Consider the following 18,023-nt stretch of genomic DNA (forward strand, 5'->3'; position numbering starts at 1 on the left):
ATAACCACGAGATGATGCAGTATGTATAAACAACAAAGAAACTCAAGATGGCGACACAAAATCTGAGTTTATTAACTGAGAAAAAACTCTGATCTAGAGCCTCCCCTCTACTCGGTTTTTTGGCATTACAACAGTGAAACCAAAGACTCTCTATGGACCCTAAAAGACTCTAGTAGCAGCTGCTAGAGCTCACGAAGAGCTAGGCTCGATACACAAGCTCAAGGCCTTCGACAAAAGGATCAACTCTATTGTAGACATCATAGATATAGAAACCGCCACCGTTTCTTTTTTTTTGCGCAAGTTATATTACTTGAAAGCGAGAGTACAAGAAGGCCTAAAGGCCAGCGGGCTGCAATCACAAAATGGATACAGCCCGAGGAGCCAAAATGCTAATTACAAGCCTCTCAGGGCATAATCATCGGAGAGTGGACAAACAGCCACGGTGGGGGGGCGTAATGCCACTGAAGACTCTGAGTAGAGTGCTGGAAGAACAACTCCCGGTGGTCCCAGTCGCGAAGGAAGTGCCATCTCTTTTCCTTCCCTGCCCGGGTAGCCCCCTGAATTTGATCCCACTGACCCTTGAGCGTGTGAACGATCGTGCTCCAAATGTCTACTAGGGTCTGGGTAGCAGAAGAAGTCTGATCTCTTACGGTCTGCGCGCATCTGGAAGTCCAGATATGCCAGCCCGCAATGCTCCCTATGATCTCCCAAACTGGGTGCCGAGTCATCGCTCCTGCATCTGTCTCTGTTAGATGCCAAGGGAAAAAAGCTGTCCATGTATGCCCAGGTGGCCTGCGTGATGAAAAAGACGGGATCCTGTCTAGAGAACTCATAAGCCAAGTGATGTCCCATCTCAGTGTTGCACCAGCAAACGGCTCCCCAAGTGATCGGTCCTAGCTCGGGTGCAGCCCTCGCTAAGATCCCCATGACTCCCTTCCAAACTATCTGTGCATGCGAGCAGCTCCAAAGGCAGTGCTTCAGGGACGACTCCTTCTGAAAACACATCTGGCAGTGCCCCTCCTGCCCCATCTGCCTCAGCCAGCTGCCAACTGATAGCCCCTTGTGTGCCACCATCCAAAGGAAGTAAGAGATCTTCCTCGGCCGCCAGCTAGCCCAAAGAGTCTTCCAGAAAGTGCGAAGAAAGACCAAAGATATCCCCTGGGCATACCAACTATGTGCCTGTGTGGGTAGCCCGCACTGGAGAGCCCCAAGAGCACGCCTACCCGTATGCGCACTCCCGTACGCGCACTAAGAGAAGAAGGGGGTAGGGTTCTCTGAGGTCTCCAATGGTGGCCAGCGCCACTCCCCTGGGTCCCACTTCACCTCTGTCAAGGAACGGCCCTCCCATATCCAGAGTCTCCAATCCTGGTCCTGCATAATCAGGGGGTCTATATGCCACGTCTTCCCTTGCAGCCCTACAATGCGAAGGCGCTGCCAGGGAAGCTGGGGGTCGATCACGGCCTCTCTGCTCTGTAGGCGGCTATCATCGGCGATGGAGAAGAAGTGTATCGAGGAGTTCGAGAAAAGGCCTGCAACCACCAAAGGAATGCCTCGTGGAGTGAACTGTCCTAGCCACCTCTTATCTCCCGGGAAGAGCTGTCCCTGTGACCATGGGAATCCTCCAACCTGTAGGAATGGCAGCATCAATATCCGCTCGTCGAACCTGGATCCCACGTGCCGTACCTACTGCTACTGCCAGCTCGCCTGGGCTCGGCTGGCTGTAGACGTCCCTCCAAACCCGGAGCGAGCGCGCGGGCCCACGCGCCCAGAGCGCCCAAGGGATATGGGATCTCTCTCCCAGCTGGCGACCTGTATCATCTGTCACCTGGCTGCTCCAGATCAGGGGCTGTCTGTCTATCTCCTCTCGGCAGCTAGGGGGAACCTGGGAGAGGCTGTGTCGCAACTTCCTCCAGACCGAGACGAGGCTACGGAGGAAGGGGGAACGGGGCTGAGTCAAAGGGGTAGAAGTGAAGATCCACCGGATAGAAGGCTCTGGTGGTGCCGCAACCGTCTGAACCAGACCATAGGAAGTTCCGCACGAGTCTCCTCAACTGGGCTACACATGATCTCGAGAAACACCAGCAAGAGGCCACATACCAAGCAGTGGCAAGAAGGACCTGGTTGACCACAAGGGCCCTGCCTGCCAAGGATAGCCGAGCCGTGCTCCATAAAGCAAGCTTCCGTCGTATGGAGGCTAGGACCGGCAAGAACTACTGAGCCGGCATGATGTCCAGGCCTACCTAGAATCCCAGGTAACATGTCGTCTGTCCTCTAGGGATCCAGCGAAACCCCAGGAAAATACCCCACTGTGAGCTGGCTCCCGGATCCGTAAGAAAACCAACTGACTTATGCCAGTTGATTTTCGCCTCAGCCGCAAGGCAAAAAATCTCTAGGGACAGTCTCACTCGCTCCAGTGACTCGACATCATCCTGCACATATAGGGCTGTGTCGTCTGCATACTCGGAGTCCAGAAGTTCTGCATCGTCTCGAATAGGGAGACGCATCCCGCGAAGACAAGTGGTACGGGCTCGAAGGAAGTGGGTCATGGCCTCCGCAAAAAATAGGAAGAGGTAGGGCGCTAGCGGACAGCCCTGACGCACCGAGCGCTCGAGTGTGAATCTCTCCCCCATCCTGCCGCTGATGATAACCTGACTGGAGGCCGACCTGTAGAGGCTAGCAATACCTCTGATCCACTCGTCCGGGAAACCGAACCGAGAGAGTGTACCTTCCAAGAAGGACCAGTCTACCCTATTGTACGCCTTCTCAAAGTCGACAAGGAGTATGGCAAGGTGCTGGCCACTGTGCTGGGCCCATTCCGTTGCCTCTGAGAAAGTGAAAATGTTGTCCAAAATGCTGCGATCTTGGACAAAACCAGTCTGGGTGTCATGAATCAAGTCATGTAGCAGGGGGTGGATGCGGCTACTGATCATCTTGGCGAGGATTTTGTAGGCGGTCAGGAGGAGGGTGATCGGGCGCCACTGTCTGATCTCCTGACGGTCCCCCCCTTTGGGGATGAGGCAAATCAAGCCTGTCGCAAGGCTCTCTGGCATCTGCCCGCCGCTGGAGAAGATATGCTGGAAGGCTGCGAGCAAGGGCCGGTGGATCTGCTCCCAAAAGGTGGTGAAGAAAGCTCTAGAGAGGCCATCCTCACCTGGGCATTTCTGCCCATCAATAGCGCTCACCGCATCCTGCATCTCCGCCACGGTGAAAGGGGCAAGAATGGAGTCACTCATGCTAGGCTGCACGAGCCGCGGTGTAGACCTCCACACCTCCTCCCTGCATAGGCGGCCACGAGGGTCTGGGGGCTCCTGCTGGAACAATGATATGTAGAAATGTGTCGCCAAGTCCCGGACCTCGTCTGGATCTGTCCTAACACTACCATCCTGCGCCCTAAGAGAACGGAGTTGTTCCCCTGCTGACCTCTGTCCATGGGTCCTGAAGAACTCTCTGCACATCCTGTCGCCTTTCCTAGCCCAGAAGGACTTGGAAGCATGAAATGAGAACTCTGAGCGACGCTGGGTGATCTCCTCTAGCATGGCTCGGGCCTGAACCTCCTGCTGTCTGAGCTCCTGAGCTCCTCAGAGCCTGGAGAAGACTGCTGCATTCGCTGAATCGAAGCGAGATCTTGCCTGAGACCCCTCTCCTTCGCCCAACACTGCTGCCTGACCTGAATCGCCTCCTGCTGACAGATGAGGCTAGACTCAGCAAGCGCCTGAGCTACCTGTACTGCCATATCCCCGGTGGGGTCCCAATCCTGCTCCCACAGGTCCACTATCTTGCTGTGAACCGCTGCTCTGGAGTAGATGGAGTCTGGGATCCGGCATGAGCGTGGAGGTGAGGAGTGAGAGGCTGAGTCCAGGACTAGGATGACTGGGGCATGGTCTGAGAGTGTCGTCCCTGGAACCACTCCTGACTCTCCACCTCTGCCAAGCGCCCAATCGCTGACATAGAAACGGTCCAGCCGCTCCAGAAGTCTGCCTCCCTCCCTCCTGTAACCCCAAGAGAAGTCCAGACTCCCTGTCCATCTGCGAAAGGAAGGCTCCCTCCAACTGTCCTGACCTCCCACTGCGAATAGGAAGGAGTCCCAATCTGCCTGCTCTGCCTGAGCTATACCGAGGAACTCTGACCCGTCCCTGCTGATCCTCTAGGGTCTCAAGGTTGTTGAAGTCCCCTCCTACAATCCAAGAGTCCCCATCTCTGGCAACAAGTCTATCAAGGATCTCCAAAAAGTGGCTCTCCGTCTGAGATCGGTTGGGGCATAGATATTTTAGGATGCCGATACGGGATCCCTCAATATGCAAGCCCACCCAAAGCGCACATCTTGGGATCAGAGTGCCAAAACCACACACATGCTGAACTAGAGAAGCGTCGATGGAGGTACAGACACCCCTGCTCCTCCCCTGCTCGCCAATCGAAGGTTCCCAGTAGGTGTGGGAGCGTCCTGTGAGGACCTTCCCACAAATACTGGTCTGAGAAGCCGAAAGCTTGTGTTCCTGCAGTAGGAGCACATCTACCCTTCCCACCAAGGCTGGCTGGAGCTCCTGTCTGAGCACCAACTTCCTGGGGCCGCGGGTTCCTGATGAGTGGAACCCGTTGACGTTCCAAGAGATAATGCGTAAACTCATGAGGAGGGAAGGTGGGCCACAAACAGCTGTCTGCTTGCGGTTGAGTCGAAGTGGTCGGAGGATGTCCAGTGTGCAGACGAAGGCGCTTCTGTGAGGGTTTCGAAGGAGAGGCCGGATCATCGGACCCATCCTCTAAAACCTTCAGGAGAGGGGAGAGGCCCTTCGTCTCGTGGTGGTAGGCTCTCTCTAACCAGCTCGACGCCTCTGCCAGGGAAATACTGTAGAATCCCACTACCTCTGAGGTCCTCCACGGGCGGAGCCCTTCTGCGTAGGCCCACTCCAGAGGTGGCCGAATAATGACCAGGAGTCGGAAACGTTTGGCGCTGTGGCGCCATCGCAGACGAACGTCACCCTCCTTCCACTGCTGCTGAAGAAGCTCCGCTGCTCTGCTACCGATCCAGTCCTGCACCTGCTCCTGGGACTGATCTTGTATCGTCTCCCAAACATTTTCATTCGTCCATTGCTCATTCCCTTCACTGGAGATAGTGAAGGAATAGCTAGGACCATCGTGAGGGGCAAGGACGGACACTTTACCCTCCGCCCCCTTGCGGAGGAAGAAGATGCTGATGTCTAGGCATGCAGGGAAGGAGCCAATACCCGCTGCATCCAAATAATCCCAAGATCCTGCTCGATAAAACTCCAATGGAAGAGCTCTAGGAGCAGCCCTTGGGCGTGGGGACGAAGATGAGGAGTCTAAACTAGAGAGAGGGGTGCTGGCCATCTGCGGGGAAGGGCCTCTCCCCTCCACCGGGCCAGGAGGGATAGGTGCGGGTGAGGTCTGTGCTGGCTTCGGGGCTGCAGGTGGCTCAGGTGGAGGGGGGGGTTCCCTCTGGATCATGCTCGAGGAAGAGAGTGGAGCGGAAACCACCGGTGCTGGGGGGGATCCTGGAGGGGGTGGGGGTCGGGGGATCGAGGAGGAGGGGGGAGGGGAAGGAGGGCGGGGTGAAGGATGAGGGGGAGGCTAGCTGATGTTCTCCTTCCCCTTCTCCTTCCCCTTACTAGGCTGCTGGTGAGTAGTGACCACAGGGGGGGGCTCTTGCTGTAGATGGGCAGGTTTTTTGGGTCCTGCTTTGTTTCCCTTCCGTTTTCTTTTGACCTCCGTCCAGCCTTCCCCTTCGAGAGGGGATGTCGCTGACTGGTGGGGGGGATCTTGAGTTGCCTGAACGGGGGCCTTCTGAGGTTCTGTACCCGTGAAGCGAGGGCAGGAGCGCGCTTGGTGCCCGAAGCCATGGCATCTCAGACACTGATTTGGGCGACCAGTGACCAGAATGCGCTGCGTCACCACAGGATGATAGTGTCCAGCCTATTGTCACTATCTTAATCTCCACCTTCATCTTTTGCTGCTCCAGTTGGTGCCCACGAAGCTAAGCTGTAGTTGCCCACGTCGCTTCTCCTGCTGCCCACGTAGCTATCCTCTCTGTCCGCCATCTAGCTGCCCATGTTGCTTCTAGCTACCCACGCAGCTGTTCCTGCTGCTCACGCTTCTTCTATTGCCCACGAAGCTCTATCTTCTCGCCATTCGAGCTGCCACATTGCACACCTCATCCACCTTCTATAACGGTGTGTAGACTCCACACTAATTTGAAGCAAGAAGATAAAGAAAAATGATTTTGATGTGAGGTACGATTACTTCCCGGCTTCTCCGATTACTTCTCTGATTGTTCGTGGTGCTAGGCTTGCACATTGAGTAACTCTACTAGTCCTTGTGGCACCTCCGGCCTCTACATCGATTTTTAGGTGACTCTCCTTCCGGCATTTTGAGAGTCATCGTGCGATCGCATGGACTTTACCGACTCATATTTTGGGGCATTCCTACCTAGCGCTTCATGGACATCGTCATCGACTCGTAGGGATGTGCACACATGTGTCTTAGCTACTTGGAGGACATCTCTTACTTCTAAGAGATCTATTTTTATTATTCCTACAGCTTGATGTATTTTGGGGTTCTCTGCCCTGGGTAGTCCCCCTAAAATGATATATATTGAGTGTTTGGTTTTCATTGAGTCTAAAGGTCCTCTGCCTTGGATAGTCCTCCTAAAAAGATGTATTGGTTTTCCTATTTTTTGGTGTGTGGCTTCCTAACATGTCTTGTTATGAAGCCAAGGGGGGATGTATTGTAAGAGCCATATATTGACTTTGATAGGTTTAGAGGGGGATGTATTGTGGGAGCCATGTATTGGCTTTGATAGGTCTCATTATCAGGCCTGGCCGAGTTCCAGGATGTTGGTGTATTCCTAGACCTATGAGCTGGTCATGTAGCCATGCTATAACGTGAGCCTCTGAGCATGTTGAGTACCAGAATGTCAAAATCTAACGTTGCCCTTCACATATTTCTTTACACTCAGATATGAATCACGCAGGCAATGCAGAAATGCTGCGTTTTCTTAGAAAGAAACTGAATAGCTTTCATCCGTCAGCCTTTCGAATCCTTAAGTTGGTATGGAGGGATCTTTTTGACTCATCTCTCTACACAAATAGACAGCATATTGCACACGGTGCCTTTGCTCAGGTCAGGCAGTGATTCAGGCTTTTTGAGATTGTATATATCTAAATAAATTTTCAAAATACATTTTTAATGCACCATAGCTTGATTTGTCTAAAATCAGGTCCTGTTACTTCCCTTTTTTTTTCAACATAGCAGGTTTACACAGCAACACTCCGACAGAAGGATGGAGACAATATGGAGAGCAAATCTGTAGTGCTAAAGACAGTGGATCTTCCTAAAGGACTGCATGATCCTTGTAAATTTTTTGATGTGTATTCTGAAGTTGAAATTCTTGAGAAGTTTGTGGGCAATCATAGGATATGCCAACTTTTGGACTATGGTGTGGATTTTGAGTCATTTGTTCTTGTCCTCAAGCATTACAAATGTAGTCTACGGCATTGGCGGCAACACCATATTGTGCAATTTGAGAAAGGGGAGAAGGAAAACCACACGGTGTTTATCGAATCTTTCTACAACAGATTACCTCTCTATTTAGAAGTTTATTCAGCTGTGCTTCAGGCAGTAAGCAATTCACATGCCATTTCCTCTCCAGTAAACATTTTTAGAGTTATCTTTATTCTCTTCTATTTACAATTTATCTGTTCTTTGTGCTGGCTTGTTACATACTTGATTCCTTTTTTTAATCCAGGATTTTAATCAGTAAGTACATTGAACTGCTATTTTGTGGTGCATTTGTCAATATTAACTTTGCAGAGAGAGTGCCACTTAGCTAGAATGAGTTAAGCATCCAAGAAGTATATTGCTGCTTGAATCCCTTGCAGTAGCCCAAAAGGATTTATTTGATTTTATAAAGAAAAGATCTTGATGTTGATTGGAAAGATCTTTTCTTACACCAAGATCTGGCCACGGTCCATGATATTCTTAAGGGTGAGAGAAAAAATGACAGCAATTCCTATGGTTGAAGAACTCTTGACCAAGGTGGTCAAAACAGCCATAGAAGTAGAAACATTAAATGAAAACGCAAGAGACCCTTGATTGAACACAGCTCAGCTCTGCCCATTGATAGGAAGGCTTCTTTCTCTTTGCCAAATAACAAGTTATCCCAGCCCACCTATTATTAGATATGGTACTCACCTTGCAGTGGAAAGGACTGGCTGTCAATCAAGATAATTATGAGCTATGTGTGGGACCTGAACAAAGTCCAAGGCATATCGTCATCCATGCTTTGAGCAGATTTCTTACAACCAGTTATTGGAGAGAAATGTTGGTAACCCACATAATTTGTGTATTTCATCAATAGGGGAGTGGATGAAGAACAAGAAGATCAATGGGCCAGAAGATCCCCTTATAGCAGAGACGTGCTAGGTTCGATGAGTCACCCAACAAAAAACGAGAGAATAATCCATTGAGGGGAGAAAGTATACCGTACTTGAGTAAGGTTAGGAGTGTGTGAACTGAAGGGGAAGGAGAGTAAAAATGTTGAATACTCATGGATGGAAAGAAGACACCTCCAACCTCTCATAGTTTCTATGTATACATATTTGTAGCGCAAGACCACGTATTCCATACTCGAGTAGGGTTAGGAGTGATTGAGCTGAAGGGGAAGGAGAGTAAAAATGTTGAATGGTCTTGCCCTACAAGTATGTATACGTAGACACTATCAGAGATTGCAAGTGTCTTCTTTCCATCCGTGTCCACTCTTTGTCATATGTTGTGTCTAAATATTTTATTATTTTTTCCTTCATACATTATAGCTTTAGGCACAAATTCTTCTCCTTACTCAAGCCGCCCCAAGCCAGTGGTAATAATTCCTTGTGACCCACCCCTCTAACATTGGGAACCTACTCGACTTGAATAGTGGTTTGTCAAGTTGGTATCAAAGTTGCTTACCTCGGTGCTACAAATTGGTATTTCAATTGCTTGAATCCTATCCTTCTTTGTCTTGATAGTCTACATTGACATTTTTCCATTTCTTTGGGTCACATGAGAATAAGCTAGCTTTCGTAAAGATAGTTGTTGTATTGGCCATCTGTATCAAATCTTCTGTGAATCCTACTACTAGAACACTTCACTTCATTTTGTAGGAACAAAATGGAGATAGATTGTGAACACAAGAGAGAAAGAAGTGGACACGAGTGAACTTGAAAAGAAATGTTCAACCAAATGAAGTATAAGTACTTTGTATATATAGTACCCAAGTAATATCACACAAAATAGACTAAGTCCTAGTCTATCCTACACCACCATATCATTGTATATCTTTACAAATCCTCCCTCAATGATATGGTTGAAGTACTCTGGAATGATCTCAGAAATACCTGATGTACCTAAAGTTCCATGATTGGACAAATTCATCCACATGTGGATGTAGCAACCTATGGGAGTTGGAGTACAAAAGAAAAACAATGTCATTTTACAACCCCCCTTGACATTGTTTGAATGTCTCTGATCCCCAAGCCATGTCAATGACGTGTGAAGAGAGGCGTTGACAGGCTTTTTGTAAAGATGTCCACCACATTGTCCTCAGTGAAATAATATGTAAGATCAATGAAGCCATCCTGAATACAATCCCACACATAATGATAGTGATTTTCAATGTGTTTCATAGCATGAAAAACAGGATTGTTGCCAATGGCAATGCAACTCTCGCTGTCACAAAAGATCGGAGATGCCTCACCATCCTGAGCATGATGCAAATCATGCAGTACCTTCCTTAACCACATACATTCCATAGTGGCTGCGTTTGCTACTTTATATTCAGCTTCACTGGAGGAGAGAGAGACATGGCTTTGCTTCTTACTGAGCCATGATATGCACGCGAAGCCCAATGAGAAGCAATATCCTGAAGTGGACTTGCGGTCATCAATATCCCTTGACCAATCTAAGTCTGAAAAACCACTCAGCAATAAGTCACCATTTGGAGTATAACGCAGCCCATAAGAGAGTGTACCATGTACGTATCTGAGAACCCTCTTTGCTGCGTTCCAATGCGTGTTTGTGGGACAATGCAAGAATTGACTAAGTAAAGGTGTGGCATAGGCAATGTTTGGTCTAGTGGAACATAAGTAGTTAAGACTACCCACCAGCTGCCTGTAGAGTGTGCCACCAAACTTTTCAGCCTCATCATGTTTACTCAGCTTGATTCCCTTTTCCAATGAAGTGGCCATAGGTTTACAATCCTCCATTTTAAATTTTTGCAAGAGGCCCTTAGAGTACTTTGTCTGTGACATAGATATCCCCGCTTAGGTCTGCCAAAACTCAATGCCAAGACCCTTGGCAACAAGATGGGTCTTGTGTTTCTCAACAGTACCATCTGAATGATACTTGACCTTGTAGATCCATTTGGTGCCAACCACATTCTTGCCTATGGGAGGATCAACCAAATCCCATGTACCATTTTTCTCAATGGATCTAATTTCTGATTTCATGGCTTCCTGCCATGCGAGCTGTCCATGTGCATCCTCAAAACGCTGAGGTTCAGTTTCAGCTTCCATACTGTAGTCAACAAGGCAAAATTGATGTGCTTTTGAGCACTTTGGTGCTGGCCCCCTCCCTAAAGTGGACTGATTTCTGGCATTTGCAAGAGTCAACCTAGCCCATCTTGGAACTGATTTTTCACCTGTACCGCTGGCTGTACCACTGGGAATAGCAACTGGAAGTGCACCCGGAGTTGCATCCTTTGCACAACGGTGATAGTGCTTCCAAATATTGGGCTGTCCCTCTCCATGGGCTAGCTGCAAATCTGAAACATTTGAGGGAGAAGCACCCTCAACATGTGGCAACTCAGCTGGAGTCTGAGAGATAGAGGGAATATCAATTAGAGAACCCAAATCAACTGAAGGACCCAAATCAGCATCATCCTCATACTGAACAATATCCAGAGGTGTATCATCATATGGAGGCAAATCGTCATTGATGGGCTGCATGCTATCATGCTCAGCAAATAAAACATCCCTGCTTATGATTACTTTCCTTGTGGCTGGATCATAAATCCTGAAGCCTCTACTTTCAGTGCTATACCCCACAAAGATGCATTTAATGCTCTTATCATCAAGCTTGGATCGATTCTGAACCAGTACCAAAGCATATGCAATAGAGCCAAATACTCTGAAATGATTGACCTTGGGCTTGTAGCCATAAAAAAGGCGTCCTGTCAACCAATGCTTTTGTAGGAAATCTATTTTGAATATTTGTGGCTGTAACTATTGCCTCACCCCAAAATGCTTTTGACATCTTCTTAAATTTCAGAATACACCGTGTCATCTCCAAGAGAGTCATGTTCTTCCTCTCTGCAATTGGATTGTGTTGAGGTGTGTGTGGCACTATTTTGTGATGCCTTATCCCATTCTCATTCAAGTATTCTTCATTTGAAGTGTACTCTCCCCCATTGTCGGAATTGAGTGTTCCAATTCTAGAATTGGTTTGGTTCTCAACCAATGCCTTGAACTCCTTGAATCCATAGAACACTTCAGATTTGCATTCCATGAGAAAGAGCTACGTGAATCTGGAATAGTCATCAATGAATGTAACAAAGTGCCGATACCCTTTATGGGTAGTTACATTCATTGGTCCACAAACATCACTATGCACAATCTGCAAAACCCTGTGTGCTCTTACTGAACCTGGGCCATCCTTTTTGAAAGGTAGGCCATGTAACTTTCCAAGTGCACATCCTTCATACACCTTTTGAGCAGGTGCTGTTTTTTTTTTGGGCAAAAAGATTACTTCATTAAGTATGAACGAAAACCGCAAGAGCAAGCTCAGGTACGGAAGTACATCATGACAAGCATGAAAGAATAAACCAGCTCAAAAAGAGCTAGCAAAAATCCAAGGTGGAGGCTGAAAGTGCCACCTCAACCCTGAAGGAGAATTAGAGAAGAATAGAGATCCTCTCCAAACTCTGAAAAAATAATCCCTCCTAGCAGTATTTGGAAGACCTTATGAAATCAATTGGTGTAACACGACCATGTGTAGTGGTCACAATTGATTATGATGGATGATTTTTATTTGAGTTGGATAATCACACATGTAATGGTGGGTTTTAGAATTTCGGTCATCTTATGAATTGGAATTTTTGTGAATCTTGCTACACAGCTAGATCAAAGAGTAGACTATGGTGACATGGCCAAGCAGCTGCTACTCCCTGCCTTCTTCCTTGCCGCCCCCTCCCTCATCCCACTCCCTTCTTGCCCTCTCCCTCCCCCTGCTTGTTGTCCTTCTCCCTTCCTAACTACTCCCTCCCCTTGGTGTCTGCTATCCCGTCCCCTCCCTAGCCTTCCCACCCTTGTTGTAGTACCACTCCCCCCCTGTTGCTTTTCTATCCCCCTCCCTAGCCCTCTCTACCCCCAGCCCTGCTATCCCTCCCCCCCTAGCTGCCCTGCAGCTACTCTTCTCCTCCCTAGACCCCCCGCCTACCCCTAACACCCCTTCTCGCCCTCCCTAGCCCCCTCGCCTCCTCTTCTCTCCCTCCTCAGTCCCCCCACTTCCCCCTCAGTCTTTCCTTCTCTCAAACCTTCTCTACAACTCCCCCCCCCCCCCCTCTATCTACCTCCTCTCAGCCTTTCCCTATCCCCTTCCCCCTCAGCCCTCCCTCCTATCAGCCCTTCCCATCTACCCCTCCTTTCTCTCAAAACAAAATTTTCATCTTTTCTTAAGGATTTGACGGACGGAGCCTCATCGTGTTTGAGTCGACCTTTTTGCCTTGATTGACCGAATGGATTCCCATTCAGTCAATCCTAGACCGCTTCCATCAACTATGAAAATAGTTATTTTTTCAAAAGGCAAGTTGCAACAACTAAAAAAGGATCTAGATCTTGAAATCTCTACTTCGTGGGTCCCACCCTTCCAGATCACAAGCCAAGGATTGGATGCTTGCGGCCTTATCGAAAGACCTCGCTCCTATCCTTTCAGATGTACGCTTATTGGGACAAGGTTCGATTCTCCTGAGGCCAGGGCAGGCCAGGGCTTCTTCGGTGCTTTATGCTAACCCCTTGGTGCTAGCCTCCGAGAGGATTTTATTTTCAGCCTTCCCATTGGGTTTTGATCCTGTTGACTAGGACAGTGGGGTTGCCTCTCTCTTTATCCAATTTTCCAACCTCCCTCAGGTGTATCATCCACGACTTGCTATACTATCAGAGCCTGTTTTGGAGCGGTCACAAAGATCCCCCCCCCCTCCTTGGCATGCCTTCTTCTTCAGCGCAGACAGTTAGGTACGATGGGGTGCTTAGAGTCAAGGTTCTTGTTTTTGACCCTACATCACAGATGAGCACATCATTCTTCAACGCCCAGATGCCTCTTTTCTCCATCAAAGTTGAGATTGCGGCCAGATAGGATCAATGCAGAATCTAAAACACCCTTGGGCATTTCGCTAGAGATTGCCCAAGGAAGAAGAAAAGACCCTCGAAGTCTTCTGGTGCGGCTCCTCCTCGTACAACTCCTTCGACACCCACTGCTCGTTTGGCACCTTGAGCGCATGCTACTAGACCTTCATCAGCAGCATAGTCGGCTCCTGCGGTGCATCCATGACCCTCCTTATGTCCTCCATCAGTTGTCACCCGTTGGGTTTCGGTTAGGGTCGTCACTCCACCACCAGCTGTAGATCAGGAGGACACCTCTCATGCCCCAAGATCTTCTCCAATTATTATGGTAGGAGATATTTCTATTTTGGTTGTGACGAAGGCTACCATTCCATCAGTTGCAAATCAGGAGCCATCAAATGCCTCAGTGCCCATCAGAGATACCTTAGTTCGAGTTATGGATAGAACCAGTGATGGTTCTCGTGTAGATATTCAGACTCCTGGCCCTTTATCTGCGCAATTCCCTTCCTCTATTGCTTTTCGGGATTCCTCCATTGATAGAGGCAAGGGGGATTCCACTAAGGATTTTTCATACTCCAGTGTCAGGCCTGGTCCAGAGGAACACTTTTTCTATCCTGGGAGATATGGCAGAGATTGGGGAGGAGTTAATGCCCTCCACATTTGGGAATGCTGTTATTATTGAATTTCCTATTGACAAAGCATCTCCTTCCGCAAGTATGGGGTTCTTTTTTCCGTGGATTTTCCTTCCCTCTGTAGGAACAAAGTGGAGACAGGTTTTGAACACAATTGTGCAAGAGTGCACACACAAGAAAGCTCCAATAGAAATGTTCAAATGAAACAATACAAGCACTTGGTATATATAGTACCCAAGTACTACTGGTCAACCATAAGGTTGACCTTATGCCTACAACACCATATCTTTGTAATGTCTTACAAATCCTTCCTAAAAGATATGGCTGAAAGTACCTTGGAAACGTCTCAGGTGTACTCTGCAGTATCTAAAGTACCATGGTTGCACAAATTCATCCAGATGGATATGCAACCTATGGGAGTATATGAACAATGCAACTCTGGCTGTCACAGAAGATAGAGTTTACTTCACCATCCTGTGCATGATGTAAGTTATGCAAAAGCTTCCTTAATCACATTAACTCCATAGTGGCTGAATTTGCAGCTTTGTACTCTGCTTCATTGGAGGAAAGAGAGACTCGCTCTTGCTTCTTACTGAGCCATGAGGTATAGGCTAAACCCGATGAGAAGCAATAGCCAGTAGTGGACCGCCGTCTGTCGTCAATGTCCCCTGACCAATTTAAGTCGGTGAAACCACTCAGCTCTAGATCACAATCTGAAGCATAATGCAAGCCACATTGTCCTCAGATGGACAATAGATGAGATCAGTGAAGCCATCAGAATTACAATCCTGTACATAATGATAATGATTTTCAATGTCTTTCAGGATTGTTGGCTATGGCAATGCAACTCTGGCTGTCACAGAAGATAGAGTTTACTTCACCATCCTGTGCATGATGCAAGTTATGCAAAAGCTTCCTTAACCACATTAACTCCATAGTGGCTGAATTTGCAGCTTTGTACTCTGCTTCACTGGAGGAAAGAGAGACTCGCTCTTGCTTCTTACTGTTGCTTCTTAGTGAGCCATGAGGTACAGGCTAAACCCGATGAGAAGCAATAGCCAGTAGTGGACCGTCGTCTGTCGTCAATGTCCCCTGACCAATTTGAGTTAGTGAAACCACTCAGCTCTAGATCACAATCTGAAGCATAATGCAAGCCAAGAGAGAGAGTGCCATGGACATATCTGAGAACCCTTTTTACTGCATTCCAATGTGTGATCATGGGACAATGCATGCACTGGCTTAAAAGCCCTGTGGCGTAGGCAATATCAGGCCGTGTGGAGCATAGATATATCAAATTGCCAACCAACTGCCTGTACAAAGTGCCATCAAACTTTTCAGCAGTATCATGCTTACTCAGCTTGAGTCCCTTTTCCAATGGAGTAGCCACAGGCTTACAGTTCTCCATTTTAAATTTCTGCAACAACCCCTTCAAATACTTTTTCTGGGCAATGAAATCCCTTCATGGGTCTGCCAAAACTCAATGCCAAGACAATAATGCAATAGGCCCAAATATGTCATGTCAAAGTTGTGACATAAAGCAGGCTGCACTCCTGTAATTTGCTGCAAATTATTGTCACTGAGTATGCTGTCATCCACATATAGTACCAACATGTCCAATTCTGATTTTTGCTACATAACATAAAGATGTAGCTCTGTATGAGTGTTTACGAAGCCCTGGGACAGCAAAAACTGATGTATTTTCTGATACCATGCACGAGGTGCTTGCTTCAGCTCATATAGAGCCAACCTGAGCTTGCATACCTTGTGCTCTTGTCCCTTCACCTCAAAACCTTGGGGCTGATGTACATACACCTCCTCTTTAATACTTCCATTGAGGAAAGCGGTCTTGACATCCATCTGGTACACTGACCAACCATAAAACGTAGCAAGAGAGATGACAAAACGAACGGTGGTCATCTTGGCCACTGGAGAAAAAGTCTCCTCTTAATCTATCCCCTCCTCTTGTGCATACTCCTTGGCAACCAAACGGGCTTTGTATTTCTCAACTGTGCCATCTGAATGGTATTTCACCTTATAAATCCATTTCATGCCAACCACATTTTTCCCAATGGGCGCATCAACCAAGTCCCATGTGGCATTCTTCTCAATGGATTTAATCTCAGCTTCCATAGCTTTCTGCCATGCCGGATTATGCTGAGCATTCTTGAAGCTCTGAGGCTCATTTTCAGCTTCCATCACTGAGGTCATCAAAGCAAAATTGACATTTTTCTGAGTGCTGGCCCTGGTTTTCCCCAAAGTAGGCTAATCCTTAGCATCTTGAATGGTCAACCTTGCCCAACGTGGAATAGGTTTCTCTGTTGTACCACTCGGGCCTGCATCAACATCTTTAGTGGCCTCATGACGTTGATAATGCCTCCAAACATGAGGCAGTCTATTCTCATTAATTGGCTACCAATATGAAACATTTGAGGGAGAGCCATCCTCAACATGTGGCAAGCCATCTTAACTATGAGAAGTAAAAGGGGAAGTATCAAGAGACTCCATGTCATCATCCTCAAACGGGATGATGTCCAAAGGGGTATCATCGTATGGTGGCAAGTCTGCACTAGCGGGCTGCATGCACTCATTCTCAGCAAAGGGAATATCTCTGCTGATTATTACCTTCCTGGTAGCGGGATTATAAAGCCTAAATCCCTTGCTTTCAGTGCTATACCCCAGGAAAATGCTTTGTCCGATGTGCATTTGGAACCAAAGCATATGCCACTGAGCCGAAAACTTTGAAATGACGAACCTTTGGATTAAAGCCATACAAAGCCTCAAATGGAGTCACATTAACCAAAGCTTTTGTAGGACATCTGTTCTGAATATAAGTGGCTGTCACAACTACAGAGAGTACTATTCTTTCTCTCAGAGAGTGGATTATGTTGTGGTGTGTAAAGGCATGTCAAGTGATGTTTAATCCCATGCTGCTTCAAAAATCCCTGGAATGCATGAATGGCAAGCGATACAATTTGCCGAGTGCACACCCCTCACACACTTCATTTGCTGGTTGCTGCAATTTTGGCATTCCCTGATTCATATTATTGTTGTACAAGTAGGACAATGCCCTGTGATGGACATGTCCAAACCTGGCATGCCATAAATCAGCCTGGAAAGTATTTGCTACAGTCAATACCTTCTGATCATAAGGCTGAACATCAAGCTTGTATAAGTCTCTGTCATATGTGCCTGTTACTACAACCTCATACCCTTTCTTTGGATCTTTGAGCCTGCATTGGTTATTCTGAAATTCGACCAACATATGTTGATCATGGGCCTATCAGATTTTTCCTCAAATTTGGAACATACCAAACATCTCAGATATACTTAACTTTCCCATTATCAAACTGAATGGGAATGTGCCCAACTCCGATGATGTCTTGAGAAGCATCATTGGCACATGTAACTTGTCTGCCATGAATAGGTGTGATGCTCTCAAGCCACTCCTGGCGAGGAGTCATGTGCTTAGTAGCACCACTGTCGATATACCATGTATCACTTGCAACAAGGGAAGCATCCCCTGATTGATTTTCAGCATTCAAATCCCCCCTAGCATCCATCTTCTCACTAAATGCAGCAAACACAAAATCTCTATCACCTTGGGCTAGATGAGCTTCACCATGTGCATCTGAAGCATGAGTTTCAGTGGGGGCAACAAAATTACTGCTAGAGCTGCCCCTTTGTCTTTCCTTTTCATTGGCAATCCTTTTCTAACACTCTACGATGTAATGTCCCGGCTTCTTGCAATAGTTGCATTTGCCATTTTTCTGATTTTTGCTTGAACTGCTTGCATTCCCCTCCTTGGGCTGAGTTGTATGGCTATATTTTGCCTCAAACTTTTTCTAAAATTAGCCCTTTCCATCCATGACAAGCGCTTGCTTACCCTGATGAGAGTCTTGGGCAAAATTTGAGCATATCTCCTCTTCCTACAACAAAAGCCCAACTAACTCATCGAATGAGAGTAGGGCTGCCCTGAGAACAATGGTCAATGAAGTGACGAATG

At 47.6% G+C, this 18,023-nt stretch overlaps 1 protein-coding gene across 1 annotated transcript in view; it reads left to right on the forward strand.

Moving 5' to 3' along the window:
- The window catches only part of LOC147906141 (uncharacterized), a 129,162-nt gene that overhangs the window by 21,487 nt on the left and 89,652 nt on the right, over window positions 1-18,023 (forward strand). The window contains exons 3-4 of the mRNA XM_087387227.1: window positions 6,971-7,134; window positions 7,267-7,632. Of these exons, the coding sequence (XP_087243353.1) occupies window positions 6,971-7,134; window positions 7,267-7,632 (530 nt within the window). The remainder of the gene's footprint in view (window positions 1-6,970; window positions 7,135-7,266; window positions 7,633-18,023) is intronic.

Source organism: Dipteris shenzhenensis, chromosome 1 (genome assembly GCF_047967505.1).
Source record: "Dipteris shenzhenensis isolate YYH24624 ecotype China chromosome 1, Dip_SZ_1.0, whole genome shotgun sequence".
Classification (NCBI taxonomy): Eukaryota; Viridiplantae; Streptophyta; class Polypodiopsida; order Gleicheniales; family Dipteridaceae; genus Dipteris; species Dipteris shenzhenensis.